The 17,717-nt window shown below is 39.7% G+C and overlaps 1 protein-coding gene across 5 annotated transcripts in view; it reads right to left on the bottom strand.

Annotated features, from left to right (window-relative positions):
- Positions 1–17,717, bottom strand: part of abhd18 (abhydrolase domain containing 18) — a 55,577-nt gene that overhangs the window by 12,360 nt on the left and 25,500 nt on the right. For 4 of the 5 annotated variants that reach the window (XM_042337085.1, XM_042337094.1, XM_042337089.1 and 1 more), the window contains 4 exons: positions 15,822–15,906; positions 12,806–12,833; positions 8,943–9,081; positions 5,085–5,174 (listed from right to left, as the gene is read on the bottom strand). In XM_042337085.1, coding sequence (XP_042193019.1) covers positions 5,085–5,174; positions 8,943–9,081; positions 12,806–12,833; positions 15,822–15,906 — 342 coding nt within the window. The remainder of the gene's footprint in view (positions 1–5,084; positions 5,175–8,942; positions 9,082–12,805; positions 12,834–15,821; positions 15,907–17,717) is intronic. The other variant, XM_042337100.1, reaches the window with a different exon arrangement.

Genomic DNA, 17,717 nt, shown 5'->3' with positions numbered 1-17,717 from the left:
AGCTAAAACTGTATAGCTTGTCATTGATATCGCTGTCTGGAAAGCATTCCTGCTGCTTGACCAGCTAGGACCACCCTATCCCTTTGGGCTTTGGCTTACAGGTTTAACAGAGCTGAATGGGATGATTCCCTTTCCCCAATTGGCAAATAACATACTCCCATGTTTCTACCAATGCAATTCTCAGAGATGTGCAAGACTATCACTTGTCTATAAAGCCTTTTGATTTTCTTCTTCCCTCAATGTGGAAACCAGGGAATGTGTGAAGGAAATTACACTTTTGGGTACAAGATTTGTGACAGTATTTCTGAAGGCAATTAACATATTTACTGTGCAATAGTACACTTTTAATTAGAAATCCCTGGTATGAAAATTGATGTTTAAATAACACAAATTATTTCTGTTGTCCCAATTATCCAGATACTCAATCAGACTCAAATGTAATTTTGTTTAAAAAACTGTTTAATGGTTTACCAATTTGACTGTTACATAAACTGGGTGTTTCTCATCAACTGATCTGCGATAACCTCATGGTTGGTCTATAGCAGTGACCATTTTTGTTCAGTGATCAGACAGAAAATGGTCTGCCATGTTTAATAAGAAACTGAGTTGCTCTCGTGTATCAAAAAGATTGAGAAACATTGTTGGAGGCCAGTACTGCCAGTACTGATCCAGCAGATTAAAACTAAGGCTCAATAGATTGTTTTAATTACTAAATTAAATAAGTTGTTCAATTATAATGGTTATTATTGTTATTACTTCACACAATGAGGCCTTATTCTTTTGATGAACTTTTGATAAGGTTGATGAACTGCAATATATTTCACTGCCATAAAACTAAACCAGATTCCACATAAGATCTTGTAGTTCATAATCAAGTCTGACATTCCAGTGCAGTTTTGGGGAGAGCTGAATGTTTAAAGTGCTAACCTTTAGATGAGCCTTTAAACTAACGTTCCATCTAAACTAAGATTTTCTCTCCATTCGGGTGGATGGCAACAATGCACAACACCATTTTCAAGAAGAAAGCTGGGTTTTCAAGGTATTTTGGCCTATATTCCCCTTTCATCCAATGTTGACCGAAACACAGTGATGGGCTACTCACCTCGTTACTGATTGTGGGATAGTTGTTGGCACATCTTAACTTTTGCCCAGATGACAGTCACTACACTTCAAAGCAAATCAATACTTTGAGACATTTCAACATAAGCCGTGTTATTAAATGTAGGTTTTTGTATACAAGCTAAGTCTAAGTAACATTTTTAGCAAACAGTGTAGTTTAAGTATTTACGGCCGCAGTTATCCAGTCATCCATCCATGTCAGTAGTATCAATGGTTCTCAATCATATACTCAGTGGGAAGGGGGAAGGAGTGATTGCAGGTATTATAAAAAGGCTAAAATATTTTAGAGCACATTCAAAATATTCTTTCCAAGATTGTAAACTAGACTAACCCAAACCTTTCAATTTATCCCATGCCCCAAAATGCCAGTCAGCAACCCTAAAGAATACAATGTCCCCATTGAATCGCTCACTTTTTCCACCCCATCGCCTTCAAACAACCTGAGGGGTTTAAGAAAACAAACATTTTGGGGGCTATAATATGCACTATCTTTGTAAATGTGCTGTTTATTTATCAATGGCATCTGCACACTGCTGCCTATTCCCACACTTTCTTGAACTGCATGCTATAAAGTGCATGAGTATAAATGGAACTTTCAAACTTCCATCTCTCTGCACCATGCACCGTAGCACAGATATTGTTAAATCACACCGCGCTGTGGCCCTATGTACTGCTGCTCCAAACACCTGCAAAACCACCATGCCAAGTTTTTTAAAAAGTGGATTCAAGAAGTGAATCAAGACATTCTGTTCTTTAAGGAAAATTAATTGAAACATGTAAGTTTTAGTTTTTAAATTCAGCAGCTGGCAACCCCTTCTGAAAACCTTTGGTTCCTACCACAGAAACACTAAATTAAAATATGTTTTTTTAAAACAAGATTCAATCAAAATACTTATTTCAGTAGTTCCGCTGTATTAATGAGGAAGTACTTTGCAACTCTGAGCTATTTGACTTGCTCAAGGTAAAAATAGAATTCCAACCCGTAGAGTACAAGGTCGCAGTCTGGGCTCAGTTAACTATTTTCAGCCAGGGCAGCACAATTTGCCTCATTTTGTTCCTAAACCCCTACCCCAAGTCAAGCAGGACTCCCAACTGGTAGTCAATAACAACAACAATGAATTACCTTTGATAGCACATCCCCCTCCTTTCTAACCTCACATAGTTGAAAACTGCAGATACTGTCTAGGCAACAGACTCATAGAAACAATACGATCCCTTGCAAGACAGGTTCTTCATTGAGAAGAGGAAATCTATCCAAGGATTATCTTCTGTACCTCTATATGACCTATGAATAGTGACTAGAATAACGGGGCCCAATTTTATTGGAACAGAGAAGGTTGAGGATCAATCTAAAAGAGGTCTTTAAAATGTTGAGGAGTTTTGATAGAGTAGATAGGGAGAAATTATGAGTGTCAATTCAATTTAAGAAAGTTAGCAGAGGGAGACATTAAGAAGAATACTTTTTTACACAGGTAATAGGATGTGGAATGCTGTTGGTTATGGTGGTCGATATTAGCATTCAAGAGGGAACTATATATACAAATAAGTAAACAAACAATTTGCAGGGGCAAAGGGAAAATAGTTAAATGGCACTAAATGAAAACAAGATTACATTTTAGTACGTATTCTGCTGAATTTTCAATCTTTCAAGCGATAAAGGAGTCAAATTCATGAGCAAGATTATTGATTAGACCGGCATGTATGAGTTGGAAACCCACTGCAATAAAAAAATTCAGTTATTATCATTATTATTGTTAAATTTCCTAAACAGCAGCAAATGACCCTCAGAATACTTAGAGAGTTCCTGGGTGAAGGCGTGGTACTTACACAGAAAACAATCAACGACAACAACTTGCATTTGTATAGTGTCCTTCACATGGGGGTAGCATCCCAGAGCACTTTCTTTCATATAATTTTTTTAATAAAAATAACACACAACGGCCACTACCTCACCCCTCAGGCCACTGAAACTCTTGTTCATGCCTTCATCACCTCCAGGCTCGACTATGCAAACTCCCTACTTGTCGGCCTTCCCAACTCCTCCCTCCACAGGCTGCAGATAATCCAGAACTCTGCAGCCCGTGTCCTCTCCCGCACCAAACTCTGTGACCCCATTTCCCCCATTCTCTCCCAACTCCATTGGCTCCCTATCCTTCAGAGGATCCAGTTCAAGATCCTAGTCCTCACCTACAAAGCTCTCCATGGCCTCGCCCCACCCTACCTATGCGACCTCCTAACCCCCTACCAACCTGCCCATTCCCTCCGCTCAGCCAGCTCCGGCCTCCTCCACGTCCCCCGACCCACCCGCCCCCCCCATTGGGGGGAGAGCCTTCAGCCGCTCTGCCCCAAACCTCTGGAATTCCATCCCCCAGTCACTCCGCCTCGACCCCTCCTTAGCCTCCTTCAAGTCCCTCCTCAAGACCCTCCTCTTTAACCATGCCATCGGTCACCCCCCTTCCCCTCCCCTCCCTGACCCCAGCTCAGGTCTGGAATGCTGTATTCTGTCCAGTGCCTTGGGACGTCCTCCCGACATGAAAGGAGCTATACAACTGTAATCTTGTTGTTGTTGTTGTATAAAACTGGGAGATTTTAACAGACAGGAAAGAGAAGAGAGATTTTTTGATCTCTCCTTTCTCTGTCTCCCCTGATTCCCTCTCGTTCACTTCCTCTCTCTCTCCCCCTCCCCCCTCAGCGGGGAAGCATGCCAGACAGCGCTCCCAATGGCCGTTTTAGCTAACAACACTGATAATAATCATCCTTGAGATGTCTCAAAGCACTTCACAGAATACACTGTAAAGTGGAGTGACTGTGGGCGAAATTTTGTGGGCGAAACACAGCAGCCAATTGCGCACAGCAGCGTCCCACAAACAGTCGTGGATTGAATGACTACATTACTATTATTATTTTGAAGGATTGGAGTGGATCGACCTGTCTCCCAGTAATGAATTTCTGAGCAGATGCCATCAAGAAGCTATCTGGCCTAGGGATAGTGATGGAAAGTGCAAAGCTCAGGGAATCTCCCTCAATACTGAGACTTGCTGAAGCAAATCTGGGACTTGTTCGGGCTCAAGGAGTCTTGCTCAGCCTCAAAGAGACTCTTGTAATGTTACGCCTCACTCAGGGAGTCTTTCTCAAAGCTTAGACTTCAAGGTCTGGAGTCTCAATTTTGGGACTCCCTCAGGTCTATCTCCTCTCTCTCTCTTTCTGATTCCTTGTTTTCAAGTGCACTCCTTGAATGATTATATTTGTTTGATATCCTCCAGTTGAAACTATGAAAAGGAGAACATCTTTCTGCAAGTGGACCAATATTTAAAAAATCTGTAAGACAAAGAGGATGAACTGTGACTCAGTGGAGGAAAGCTACTGACCACAAAAATCACACTTTAATCTAAGTGCTATTAACTGGACAGTCATATTCTCCAAAATATGTCCCATAGTTTAGACTTTTTCAGCCTAGCGCTAAAGGCACTGGCCAAGATCGTCCTAAGCTATATAGATCATAGGTCAATGAGCTGGATGATCGCAGCCAGGAAAGCAATATCTTTCTGCATCTCCTAATTCACATTGAACTTGTGGACTAAATTCTGGGAGAAAGAACAGGCATCATGCACCTTCAGGAGGGGAAAGAGATAGGTGGGAAGAGAGAAAATGTAGATAATTAAACAAAATTAACTCGATGTTAAGGTTAAGATATGGTTAATTAATGATTCAACGATTTACAATTTCACTAGAGATTACAGCGATCAGCGATCCATCCCACATACGAAATAACCTCCATTCTCATTCTCAAGGACACACTGTGTGATAAACAAAAATGAAAAATGAAAAATGAAAAATAATCAATCTTTCTGAGCAGAGAGCAGATTTTGGAAAAGTTTATAAAATCTTGCACCTTGTCTCTTCATCGAGTATAAACCTTATGTCATGACATACTAGAACGTTAAAAAGCAACAATGGTTACTCACTGTAGTGAAAACTCCTGAGGCTGTGGACCAGGACAGACAAGGAACCAATGGTATAGGCTTGGACCAGTTAGTTACAGCTAATGATGCCATCTGCAAATAGAAGAACATTATTGAGGGTCTAAAGCAAAAGGTCTTCAGAGTCTCACCCACACACCCAACACAAAAAGGAATGGGTTCCGTTTTAGATGATTAACATTTTGACAGTCCGATATTGAGATGGGCCCATGTGTATTTATACATGCCTGGGCTCTCTCGTGGTCCCTAGTCTCTTGTAATACACAAAAAACTTGCATTTGATATATTGCCTTATCAAGTCATTGAAACATCTCCAAGCACTTCACAGGATTTACTGTGGTGTAGTGACCATATATTTGTAGGCAAACCCGACAGCCAATTTGCACACAACAATGTTCCATAAACAGTCTCATTTTATCTGGAGGATTGTTTGTCAAGGCATGAAGAGGAACTCCCTTTTCGTTTTGAATACTACCATAGTTCCTTTAAGGTCCATCTGAATAAGCAGACACGACTGTGGTTTCACATCTCACCTGAAGGGTGGCATCTCCAACAATGCAGCATACCCCCGACACTGTTTAGATTGTCAGCCTAAACTATAAGTTCAAAGTCTCAATGTGGTGTTTGAATCCTACAATCGTTTGATTCTTTTGAGGTGAGAGTGCAACTGAGTCTTTTACAATTTTTATTCCCATCGTATGTAACTTCTCTAAACGATTGCTAAGATGGATGGGACGAAGCCCAGTCCAGGGGAAGGGCCTCTTAATTTGAAGAATGGATCATACCAGCTAGATAATCTTGTAACATAGGATACGAGCAAAGTAACATGAAGAAGTAAAGAGTCACTCATGTCAGGGAAGCTGACATCCCAATTCCCAAAACTGACCCATCAAACTCCAACAGTTGCTAAATCTACACAATAGTGCTTTGTGAAAATACGAGTGTTGCTGTGAATAGCAACAGGGCACATGGTGTCAACTGCTATTTATTTCAGTGCTGCTAAGGACATAGAATGAGGGGATTGTCCTGTTGTTGAATCAAGATGGTACGCTTCCTGTTAATTGATTAAAAATAGAATATGAATTCCAACAGTTATTTTATCAAGATTTGGAGGTGATGCTACCCATCATAAAAATAATTCTTGCATTTGATATAGTAGCTCATCACAAAACATTTTACAGGATTTTTACTGTGAAGCTTAGTGATTGTGTACACTGTGTGGGCAAACACAGCTAATTTGTGCATAGCAGTGGCCCACAAACAGCCTTGAAGTAAATGACCCATTATATATATGGAAGACTGTTCGCCACAACAATAGTGTAAGATTGTAAAAGTCTTCTGCCCTACCTAAGAATATAAGAAATGCTAGACGAAAAAAGACCAAGGTCCATCTAGTTCGCCTTCCACCTTCCTGGTGGTCGCATGCACATATGTCCCGATATGTACTATATCCCATTATGTTATTTCCTAAAAGAAAACAATCTAATCTGCGTTTGAAAGAATCAACACTTCCTGCCTCAACAATCTCCCTCGGGAGCCTGTTCCACAGGTTCACTATTTGCTCACTAAAATAGTGTTTGCGTAGATTTGTTCTGAATTTACCCGCATTCAATCGCAGGCTGTGACCTCTGATTTTAGTATTCTGGACAAGTTGAAATAGCCAATCATGATCTATATTGACTCGCCCCTTTAGAATCTTAAAGATAGCAATCATGTCACATCTCGATCTTCTCTTTTCCAGCGTGAACAAGCCCAATTTACTTAGTCGCTCCTCATAGTCCAGTCCTTCCATTCCCTCAATCATTCTGGTTGCCCTCCTCTGTTTCTTCTCAATTTCTCCAATATCCTTTTTGTATTGCGGGGACCAGAACTGTACACAGTACACTCTTTCCTATTGTATTCTATGCAAAGGATAAACTGAAGGAATAACAATTTCCCAACCCTCATGGAAATGTGAAATTACCCAGGCTGCAATTTAGCATGGACTGACTACCCAATGCTTGTACCTGATGAGGGAAAACTGATCAGTTCTCATAACCTGGATCTCTCTGACCCTAAAGTCGAACCACAATCATCAACTTCAAGGACTAACTTCAGGGTTTCTACTCTGGATCACTAAGAACTAACACCTGATGGACTCTCAGCCCTCAGTATGTAAGGATTTGGGGTGAATTTACAGCCATAAACCTCTCAACCTTGTGACACACCCAATATGAAAAAGTAGAACCATACTCCAGAAGAGAGTAAGGAGGTGAGAAATGGAGAAAACGATGTGACGAAGATGCTGAAAATGAAAAATGAAGTTTAACAGTCACAACTTGGCAGCAGATTTTTCCCACTAATTAAAAAGAACTCCATCTCGTGAAAAACGGTCGTATATACCCAGAAGATCCGTCTCTACCAAACTCGCTGGTGGGCAGCGATAAGGATACTACACGTGGTCTGAGCTAGACTGGTAAGAAAGTACGAAAAAACAGAGCATCTGCTCTCAAATACAATCTCGAAGATGTGATAAGGCTCTATATCAAACGCAAGGATTACTATTATTATTATATTAGTGACACCTGCTAGAAAATGACTGCACTTGATCGTCAGGTCAAGACAGTTTTGAATTTGGCCTTGATGCACCCACCATAATACAATCCTTGCATTTGATATAGCGCTTTATTACGTCTAGACGTCTCAAAGTCCTTCACAGTATATACTGTAATGTGAATGCTCTGTGGGCGAAACGCGGCAGCCAATTGCGCACAGCAGTGTCCCACAAACAGTCGTGGATTAAGTGACCAAATTATTACTTACATTTTTGTTTTATTTTTTGAAGGGCTTATTACCCCCAGAAACGCGATCCGCCAATCGACTAACAACCGGTTTCTACTTAATGCGAGGTAAACAGAGGCCTGTGGAGTAAGAAAACTGGCCCAACATTTCGCCCTGCCCAGGAATCGAACCCAGGTCCTTTTGCTTGCGAGGCGGGTGCTCCAACCACTACGCTTCAGTACTTCACATTAAATAGCTGTCAATACTCATGGTCTAGGCAGACACAGAAACAAGACCAGCAGATGTATTATGCCCACAAAACATACCCGAGCATGAGCAGTACCTTCAGAAAAGGAAGAAAGAAATTCAGGGGTGGGGCAATACGTAAGACTGTTCTAAACCAATAAACGTTTTGTTGGGAGCTTGATTTCATAAACAGACTATTCTTTCCACTACAAAGTATGACTTGCCAAGGTTCCATTTAAAGATGCAATGTTCTCGCTATTGATTTCCCCCGAGGCTGTGACGAAGATCAACCAGAACAAAATAAATTGAACTGTTTCCATCTGCTCCCTCAGCTATATTAGGAAATTCTGAAAAGAAAAGGGACTAAAAAGTGAGAGATTGTTTGAACAGCTTCTAGTTAGTTTCTGCCTAGCTATTGAAGGTAAAAGGTTTTTGAAGGTTTCACCCACAAAATATATAGTCAGTCCCTCTACTGTATATTCTGTGAAGTGCTTTGAGACGTCTCAACAATGTATTAAGGTGCTATATCAAATGCAAGGATGATTATTAATAAGAGTGATGGCGAGTCTTGATTTTAGAGAGAATGTCTGCATATTTCCTACAAGCTGAGTTGCATTTGTATTTCACAAGGACAGGGCTCCTAAAGAGGACAAAATATCCAAAAAACATTAAGGGAGTAAAATAAATCTGAACCATAGATGAAGGAAAATGGTCTTCTACAATTAAAATTTAAAACAACTTTAAAGGGAATGGTTTACAAGATTTTATTTTTCTTAAATCATTTGAAATATGAGCCATATGAAACGGTTCAACAGTTGTATCAATGCATAAACTTACGTGGCCTCCCATGGATATTCCAGTCATTGCTAGAGGACCATAACCCTCGTTCTCCAGCCAATGTAGAAGAGCAGCGGACTCTAAGACCAGAGCTCCTCCCATCACAAAAAGATCAGACACATTCCTTAAACTTGATCTCCTAGCCACAAAAAGCAAGATGAAATAAGTTAGATGGAAATGTGCAACATTTGATAACAAAGTCTCTTTTCCCCTTCACATCTATTTTTAAAATGCATTAACTGTAAAATACAGGAGAAAGTGTTTAGTCCAATTATTAGAATATTTAAAAATATATTTTTTCTTCTAATAAAAGTAATCTGTAGGATGGATGCTAATCCAATCAATCTGTGACCAATTAAAAATATTAATCACACCATTGATCAGGATGATGCACTGGTAGGTTTTACAGTCCTAGTAGCTGCCTGCTAGAACTCCCTAACCATTAGGGCTTTAAATGGCAGAGATGAAGAAACACTGACACCTTCACATCTCATTAATGAGCCAGACAGATGGATTAATCATTGACAATAGCTGTGCCAAATCCTTGCGTTTAGATCTATTGCAATACCAAGGACCCAAACCACCTCCCCTTCCCAAGAAGATATTTTTAGAGGCGGTGTTCAATTGAATTGCCCTTGAAAGAGGTGAAGTGAAACCTTCTGGTTCTAGGATTCACTGAGCTATAATTGCAGAGAAATTTGTTCAATAACCAAATGAAGATGTGAATACTTGCGGGCAGTTGCAGTTTGAAGACTCCATGTTTTGGCTAATGTAATCACCTAAATCCACTGAAAACAACAGCTTGCACTTTGTCTTTATCGTTAGATTTTGGTTCCTTATTTATGCAAAAGGGTCAATTAATTACAACACAGCCAACTTGCACTTATGCAGGTCCCTTCACATAAGATAGCATCTCGGGAGCACTCTCTGTAGCCTAAGCAAAACATAGTAATATGCTAGTTACACACACTCTGAAATGAAAGTGTTAATGTCTTACTGTGTCTCTTCATCCTAAATTCCACACAGAATGAATTAGCCCATTTTGTTTACAATGTGGGAAAAGTAATTTCAATTTGGGCATTTAAAAACTTCCAAAACTATGTAACACATGGATTTATATAACGCCGTTCATGTAGGCTAACACCTCAGAGTGCTTCAAAGGGTCAGGCTTGAATACTGAGCAGGGAGGGGATGACACAGCAATGCAACATTGTGTCTGTCTTACAATGGTAAAACGTAGGATATCACAATTGAAGAGTACTTGTACAATAATTTGTGTGTCAACCTCGCTCAGGCTCTCTAATATCCTTGCTTATAGGACAAGACTCTTGGTTCTGAGTCAGAAGGTTGTGGGTTCAAGCTGCACATCAGGACATGGAATTTATATAGTCTCATTTCACACTCCAATAGAATGCTTTGGGGTGTGCTCCAATGTTGGAGAGGCTGTCCTTCGAATGAGACGCTAAACAGGTCTCATCTGCCTGCCCAGATGAGTGTCAAAGATCCCATGGCACTATTCAAAAAAGAAAGGAGTTTATCCCAGTGGCCTTGCCAACAATCTCCCAAATAAAATTGGTCACTTATTCCATGGCTGTTTGTGGGACACTGCTGTGCATAAATTGGCTGCCATGTTCACCCACAAAATACATATTTAGTATATATCATGTGAAGAGCTTTGAGACGTTCAACAAAGGGACCATATCAAATGCAGGGATTATTATTATCATAACTTATTGAATCTGTACATCTTCCACAAATAAAAATTCCACACAGCCTTGACCATTTCTAAAAGGTACACAAGTTCACACATAAATCACTTATGCATACACCTTTCCGATAATTAATAATCTGTGACACACTATGGGAATTTAAAACCTGCTAATCCATCAGTAAAACAAAATAACATATTGCTTTCAACTAAAGTTAAGTTTGCATATGACGTGGTTCAGAAAGGAATGCCTTTCCATTGTGTGGGATTTAAAAACAGTTAATTCGTTTTTAGAATAATTGCTAAAGGATATCAATTAAACAGAATACAAACAAAACAATTCTGTAATCTGATCATTTGTACTATTATAATCCAATGTTTACTCTCTTAATGGTCCAAGGAATCCCATCTAAAAGTTCTAACAGTTTAATTCGATAGGTTCTCATTAGGGCAACTTGCCTAATAACTCAATTGATTTAATAGTGATTAAGTGCCAAGTGTAAAACTGAGCCATACAGACAAAGACGTTTCTGGGCTTAGCTGTTTTTAGGTAACGTACTACAAATAATAATCCTTGTATTTGATATAGCGCCTTATCACGCCTTTGAGACATCTCTAAGTGTTTTACAGAATATACAGTAAAGTATAGTGACTGTATATTTTATGGGCAAAACTTGAATTTATTGTTAGTGGCTCTGATATGTACGAGAGAAAAACAGCCAAGGTTCACTATTCTGCTGTAAGAAGCAGAGTGAGAGATGTATTAACAGTATTAACATAACCAGTCATTATTTGTGTTATTGGTAAACAATTTAAATCATTCCCAAATACAGTATAGCATTTGAGATGCGTGCTAACTATTGATTTGGGCATGTTGAATATTTTATCTCTGAAGATTACAAACCTAAGGCCATTTCTCGCCTACTATTTAATGTATCCCCGCACACACACACCCTCCAATGTAATGCAAGGTTGGCCTTGGCTCCAAAAATGTGGTTGCTGAAAGTACTACTATTAAATTCAGTGCCACCATTTGCAGACACCAACACACAATAATAACAGACCAGTGTTAAATTGGAAGTTTCGGGTCCAATCAAACCCCATAAGGTAGACCCAGCTCTTAACGTTTTTGAGGTTGATAAAATTAGTGAAATTCCTAAAAAAACAAAAATCCAGTCCAAACCCATCATCAACAACAACTTACATTTATACAGTGCTCTTTATTCAGTGTGGTGTCTCAGCTTAAACTGTAAAGGCTTCAAGACATTATGCTCCATGAAAGATAATATATAAATGCAAGCTGTTGTTGTTTACCCCAAGCTTGAGAAACCAAACCAAGCTCAGAATAGCCTTATTTAACATGTTTTTTGCACCAGTAGTGCAAATCATTGTAAAATTATACTAACAACAACTTGAATTTATATAGTGCCCCTCACACGGTTAGTGTCTGAGTAACTATGATACTATTGTGTATAAACAGAGCCAGACTGCAATGAGATCGAAATGTAGTTACTGAGCCTATCCCATAATATCTGAAAAAGCACACTTTGGCATTCAATAAAAACAGTTTTAAACTAAAAAATATAATATGCAAATTTATAGTAAATTGTCAGATTGTCAATTAGATACTTTTTCCGCTGGCAAAGATCATGGAAATTTCTATGTAAGTCGAGTTTGCATAGTGTCAGAGTCCCAAACATTCACCCGCTGTTCCTTTCAGGATACTCGCACAGAATTATTTTTCTATACCTATAAGCTTGGTACTAATACTAAACCTCTATTGCGATTGCAGATTTCAAAATACATAATTGAAGAAACTTTTAATTAAGATTGGAACATTTCGATCCAGGTATATTTAGACAATTTTCAGTGACAGTTGATTTAGTCCACTGAGAGAGGGCAGTGTTACTTTAAAGCCAATGTTGAATTCCTCAGATGGATTTAGATTTAGCAGTAGAGGTTATGACAAATGCCCCCTTTATATACACAGTGTGGATTTATTTTAATTAAGGTTTTGATTTGGAGTTCCAATCGAAACATTTCAAATTACGTAATTTGTTACATAAAATTGTGAACTACATTAAACAAAACACATTTTTTACTGATATTGAGAAAGGAATTAAATATGGAACAAGCTTGGTTATAAAATACTTACTTTTGATCTTTAGGTTTCCTGCAGCCATGTGATGGTGTTATTAAGGGAAACAGTGTGGTAAATAATGTACTTTTGTGTACAACTGATATCCTATTAGTAAATTACAACACGTTAAATAAGAGCTTATACCATCAGTATTTTTAAGTCATTGTGTTATTACAAAGAAATAAACTTATGCTGCTGATCTAGACCACAAATATGGAATACTGGCAAGCCTCAAAGTTGGAAATTCTCTTCTGATCAAACAACTATAATGGCTCCCATCCTATTCCAAAGAAAGACCTCAATAATAGTTAGAATATTAAAATTGAACCACACTTAGAATATTGAATCCAGTTTTGGTCTCCCCATTTTAGAAAAGACATCAAGGTGACACATGGGGTGCAGAGGATATTTACTAGGATGACACCGAGAAGGAGTGGTTTGCGCTATGAACAGAGACTGGAGGAAATGGAGCTTTTTCTGTTGGAACAAAGGTTAAGGGTTAAATACAAAGGGTTTGATAGTCAATGGGAAGAAATTATTTCCACTGGTCAGTGAGGCAGTGACCAGAGGACACCAATTTAAGATAGATAGCAAACAAGCACAAAGTAGTTAGGATATTGAATGCCCTGCTGGGAAGCGGTTGTTGAGGCAAAATCCATATCAGCTTTCAAAAGGGAACTAGACAAGTATCTAAGAAGTAAACTACAGAGATATGAGGAAAGGGTAGATAAATGGGAGTGAAAGATTTGCTCTTAAAAGAGCTACCACTGACTCAATGGGCTGAATGGCCTTCTTCTGTGCTGAAATCTGTTTGGTTTCTATGGTTCTCTAAGATTGTAATGTAGAGGTTTCTTTTTCACAGTGTTACTGAGGAAGTTTCGTCTCTGCGGACATTTTACTCAAGATACCTTGCATGCTCAGATAATAAAATGCGAAATGTCCAGAGGTACTCAGTGATGCTGCTCGCAACACAACCAACAGGCTTCCCCATTTTGCCAAGTTGCTGATCTCTGCCACACTCCCTGAAATGAGGGCCAGAGCAGAGGAGAGCCTGGAGCAAAGGAGAGACTTCACCCTTCCTGGTGGCTGCCTAAAATCATAAGCAGTGGTTTTGAAAGAGGAAGCAAACCATCTATTCAACTTCTGCGCCAGAGGCACGTAGTCAGGGGAACTCACGAGGATAGAAAACTAAGTGAAGAAGATAAACACTCTCTAGACACTCTCTAGGGACTCCCAGCGCCTGACCAACAATCTCCCAAATAAAATTGGTCATTCACTCCATGACTGTGGGACAATGCTGTCTGTAAATTGGCTGCCGCATTCTCCCACAAAACATACAGTCACCCAAATTTACAGTACATCCCACAAAAGGCTTTGGGACGTTGTCCTGATGTAAAAAGTGCTCTACCAAATGCGTTTTATTATTATAAAACTATTATAAAAATACGTTCACAACAATACAAACTATTCCTGGCCTATTGGAATGAGCAGAATTGAGAAACCTTTGCTCTAATTTGCCTTATCTGCTGAATTTCTTGAATATTACAATGTCAGCTGTGTCACTGGCATCAAAGAATCAACAACAACAAAATTATATTTATAGAGCACCTTTCACATTGGGAAGACGTCCCAAGGCTTTGTGGTCAAGTCTGAGAACTAATCTGAGAACGTAAAGATTTATTCACACAATGATAAACTTGAGGTGCTTACAGAAGAGTTTGTTAATTCCGCTCATTCTACAATAGTGAGCTAGAAGAGGTTCCTTGCAATAAAAGTTTCCATTACGATGACCAGCATTTACCATTGGAACAATTATTTATTTCAGGGATGGATGTTAATGTTGGGAAGTAGTAGTGCTTGGACATCAAACCCTTTCTAGTTAGAGCCACCAGGTCAGGCAATTACTTGATGTGGAGTGAAATCATAATGCAATAATAATCCTTGCATTTAATATAGAGCTTTATCCTAATAAAACCTTTAGCTGTAAATTATCCTTGAAATTTTAATGGCACTGTTCTGTGTAGTTTGCGGATGTCAAGCCCTACCATCGGTCCCAAGGCTTTCAGCCTCTGTGCTCCCACACTCTGGAACTCCATCCCACAGTCCCTTCACCTCACTTCCTCCCTTGCCTCCTTCAAGGACCCATCTTCGATCATGCTTTCAGTCGCCTCCCACCTCTCTGCCTTCCCTCACCCCTACCCCACCCCTCCCCCATGCTCGGGTCCTGATCCCTGACTGTCCAGCTCCTTGGGACGTCCTCCCGACGTGAAAGGTGCTCTATAAATGTACGTTTGTTGTTGTTGTTGTTGAAACCCATTTTACATCCAGACATTGCCTCACCTTTTCTTTTTAAAAGAGAAGTTTGAAAATCAAAGTCCTTGACCCTTCCATCAATACTGTCAGAAACAATCATCACAACTGCAAACAGCTGAGCCATCTTATGTCCTGATAATCATTCTTGTATTTGATATAGCACCTTATCGTGTCATTGATACGCCTAAAAGTGCCTCACTGGAAATACTGTAAAGTGTGCATTTTGTGGGTGAGCCCGGCAGCTGATTTGCACCCAGTAATGTCCCACAAACAGCCATGGAGTGAGTGACCAATTTTATTTGAGGGATTGTTGGCCAGGACACCGGGAGAAACTCCCTTCTCTGTTCAAATAGTGTCATGGGATCTTAAAGTCCACATAGATAGGCAGACGAGACCTCGGGTTAATGACTCATCTGAAGGACGATGCCTCCAACAATGCAGCACACCCCCAGCACTGCATTGATGTGCAGCTTCAACCTACAACCTTCTGACTTGGAGGAGCATGCTAATGACAAAGCTAGGCTGATGCATTCAGTGTAGATTCATCTTTGCTAAAATCAAATCCTGTTCCTGGAAAAGAAAGTAATCACTCAAGCAATTCCATAAGGTCTATCTATACATAGCTCCTCTACGCCGTCTCTTAACTTAGCAGGATTCAGCTTTAATGAATACAAAGTGCAGCGCTCTGTACAGATTGAACTAAACATTCAAAGGATATAGTAAGGATTTTCCAGCAGAAGGGATCCAATGCCGGCTTCTTTTATCATTGGACGGGCCATCAATGTGCGCCTTCGCCAGTAAAACTAAGAATAATTTGGGGGACAAAACATGTTTTAAATGCTTGTGGGAAATGTGGGAATCTTTGAACAATTTTAATTTGACACAGCAAAAATTTTGAAACTCAGAAACTGCAAGTCTTTTTCAGGTTATTTTTGTACATATTCAAATACAAGCAAGATTACTTTTTGTACATAAATTTTTCTTATTTCGTAACAACTGAACTAATTTTAGCTTCCCTTTCTTGCCACCCACTGAAATACAGCTGATGATAAATGCAGCAATGAACATAATTTAATCTCCTTCTTCCAGAAAACCCACCCTACCATCTTCCCATTACTCCATCAAGTGCAAATCAACTAGCCTTCCTGGTAACTCATTCTGTTAATTAATGTCAGTGTAAAGAAATAATTCCTAAATTGCCTTTGATAACTTTAAGCCTGTGCCTTCTTGTCAAATTCAATTGGCATATTTCAAAAGACTATTCTGTAATTGTGTTCTCCACTCCATTTAGCAACTTTTTTAAATAAGGAGACCAAAACTGCACACAATACTCTAGGTGCGGTCTCACCAAGGCCCTATACAGTTGCAGCAAGACTTCCCTATTCTTGTACTCTAAACTTTTTGCAATGAACGCTAACATGCCGTTCGCCTTCTTAGTTGCTTGTTGCACCTGCAAACTAAATTTTTGAGACTGGTGTACAAGGACACCCAAATCCCTCTGCACACTAACACTATCTAATCTCTCCCCCTCTAGAAAATAATCTGCTTTTCTGTTTTTTCTACCTAGGTGAATAACTTCACACTTCCCCACATTAAATTCCATCTGCCGCCTACTTGCCCACTCCCCGAGCCTATTTATATCCCATTGCAATCTTTTTGCATCATCCTCAGAGCTTGCTCTCCCACCTAGTTTAGTGTCATCTGCAAATTTAGATACGTTACATTCAATGTCCTCGTCTAGATCATTGATGTAAATTGTAAATAGCTGAGGCCCAAGCACTGATCCTTGTGGCACTCCACTAGTCACATCCTGCCAATTTGGGAATGACCTGTTTATCCCTACTCTCTGTTTTCTACCCGTTAGCCACTCTTCAATCCATGCTCATATGTTCCCATTAATCCCGTGGGCCTTAACCTTGTGCAATAGCCTTTTGTGTGGCACTTTGTCAAATGCCTTTTTAAAATCTAAATATACTACATCTACTGGTTCCCCCCTATCTCACCTGCTAGATACATCTTCAAAAAACTCTAAAAGATTAGTTAAGCATGACTTCCCTTTTGTAAAGCCATATTGACTCTGCCTAATCTTGTTATGGTCTTCCAGGAATCCCATAATGACATCTTTAATTAAGGACTCAAGAATTCAGCTGCTGCTGAGGCTATGCACCTTCAAGTAGCGGATATGACTCAAAGAGTAGAAGGATCTGTGTCTGCGCTGTGAGCAGGAGTATTGTTATGCTGTATTGTTATCACATATGTTATGCTGCTCACCATATGGCTTGCATCCATCCTTAAGAGCTCAAAACTGCTTGTCAGATGTGTAATGATGAACTAGTGACTATCTGCTGGGTGGGGGGAGTGAGGGTTGGAGGAAGTAAACAGGTTCTCTTTGGGATGAGTTGGATCAAAGATGACACTACTGGTAACGGAATAGCAGAAATTTAGTGAACCTTATTTGGTAGTCCAGTTCCTGAGCCAGGAAGGTTCATAGAATCATAGAATCGTACAGCACAAAAAGAGGCCATTCGGTCCATCGAGTCTGTGCCGGCTCTTTGAAAAGAGCAATGTAACGTCAATCCCACTCCCCAGCCCTTTCCCCATAACCCACAGACCA

The sequence above is a fragment of the Callorhinchus milii genome, unplaced genomic scaffold, assembly GCF_018977255.1.
Source record: "Callorhinchus milii isolate IMCB2004 unplaced genomic scaffold, IMCB_Cmil_1.0 Scaffold1, whole genome shotgun sequence".
Classification (NCBI taxonomy): domain Eukaryota; kingdom Metazoa; phylum Chordata; class Chondrichthyes; order Chimaeriformes; family Callorhinchidae; genus Callorhinchus; species Callorhinchus milii.
This window is presented reverse-complemented; position numbering and strand designations above follow the sequence as displayed.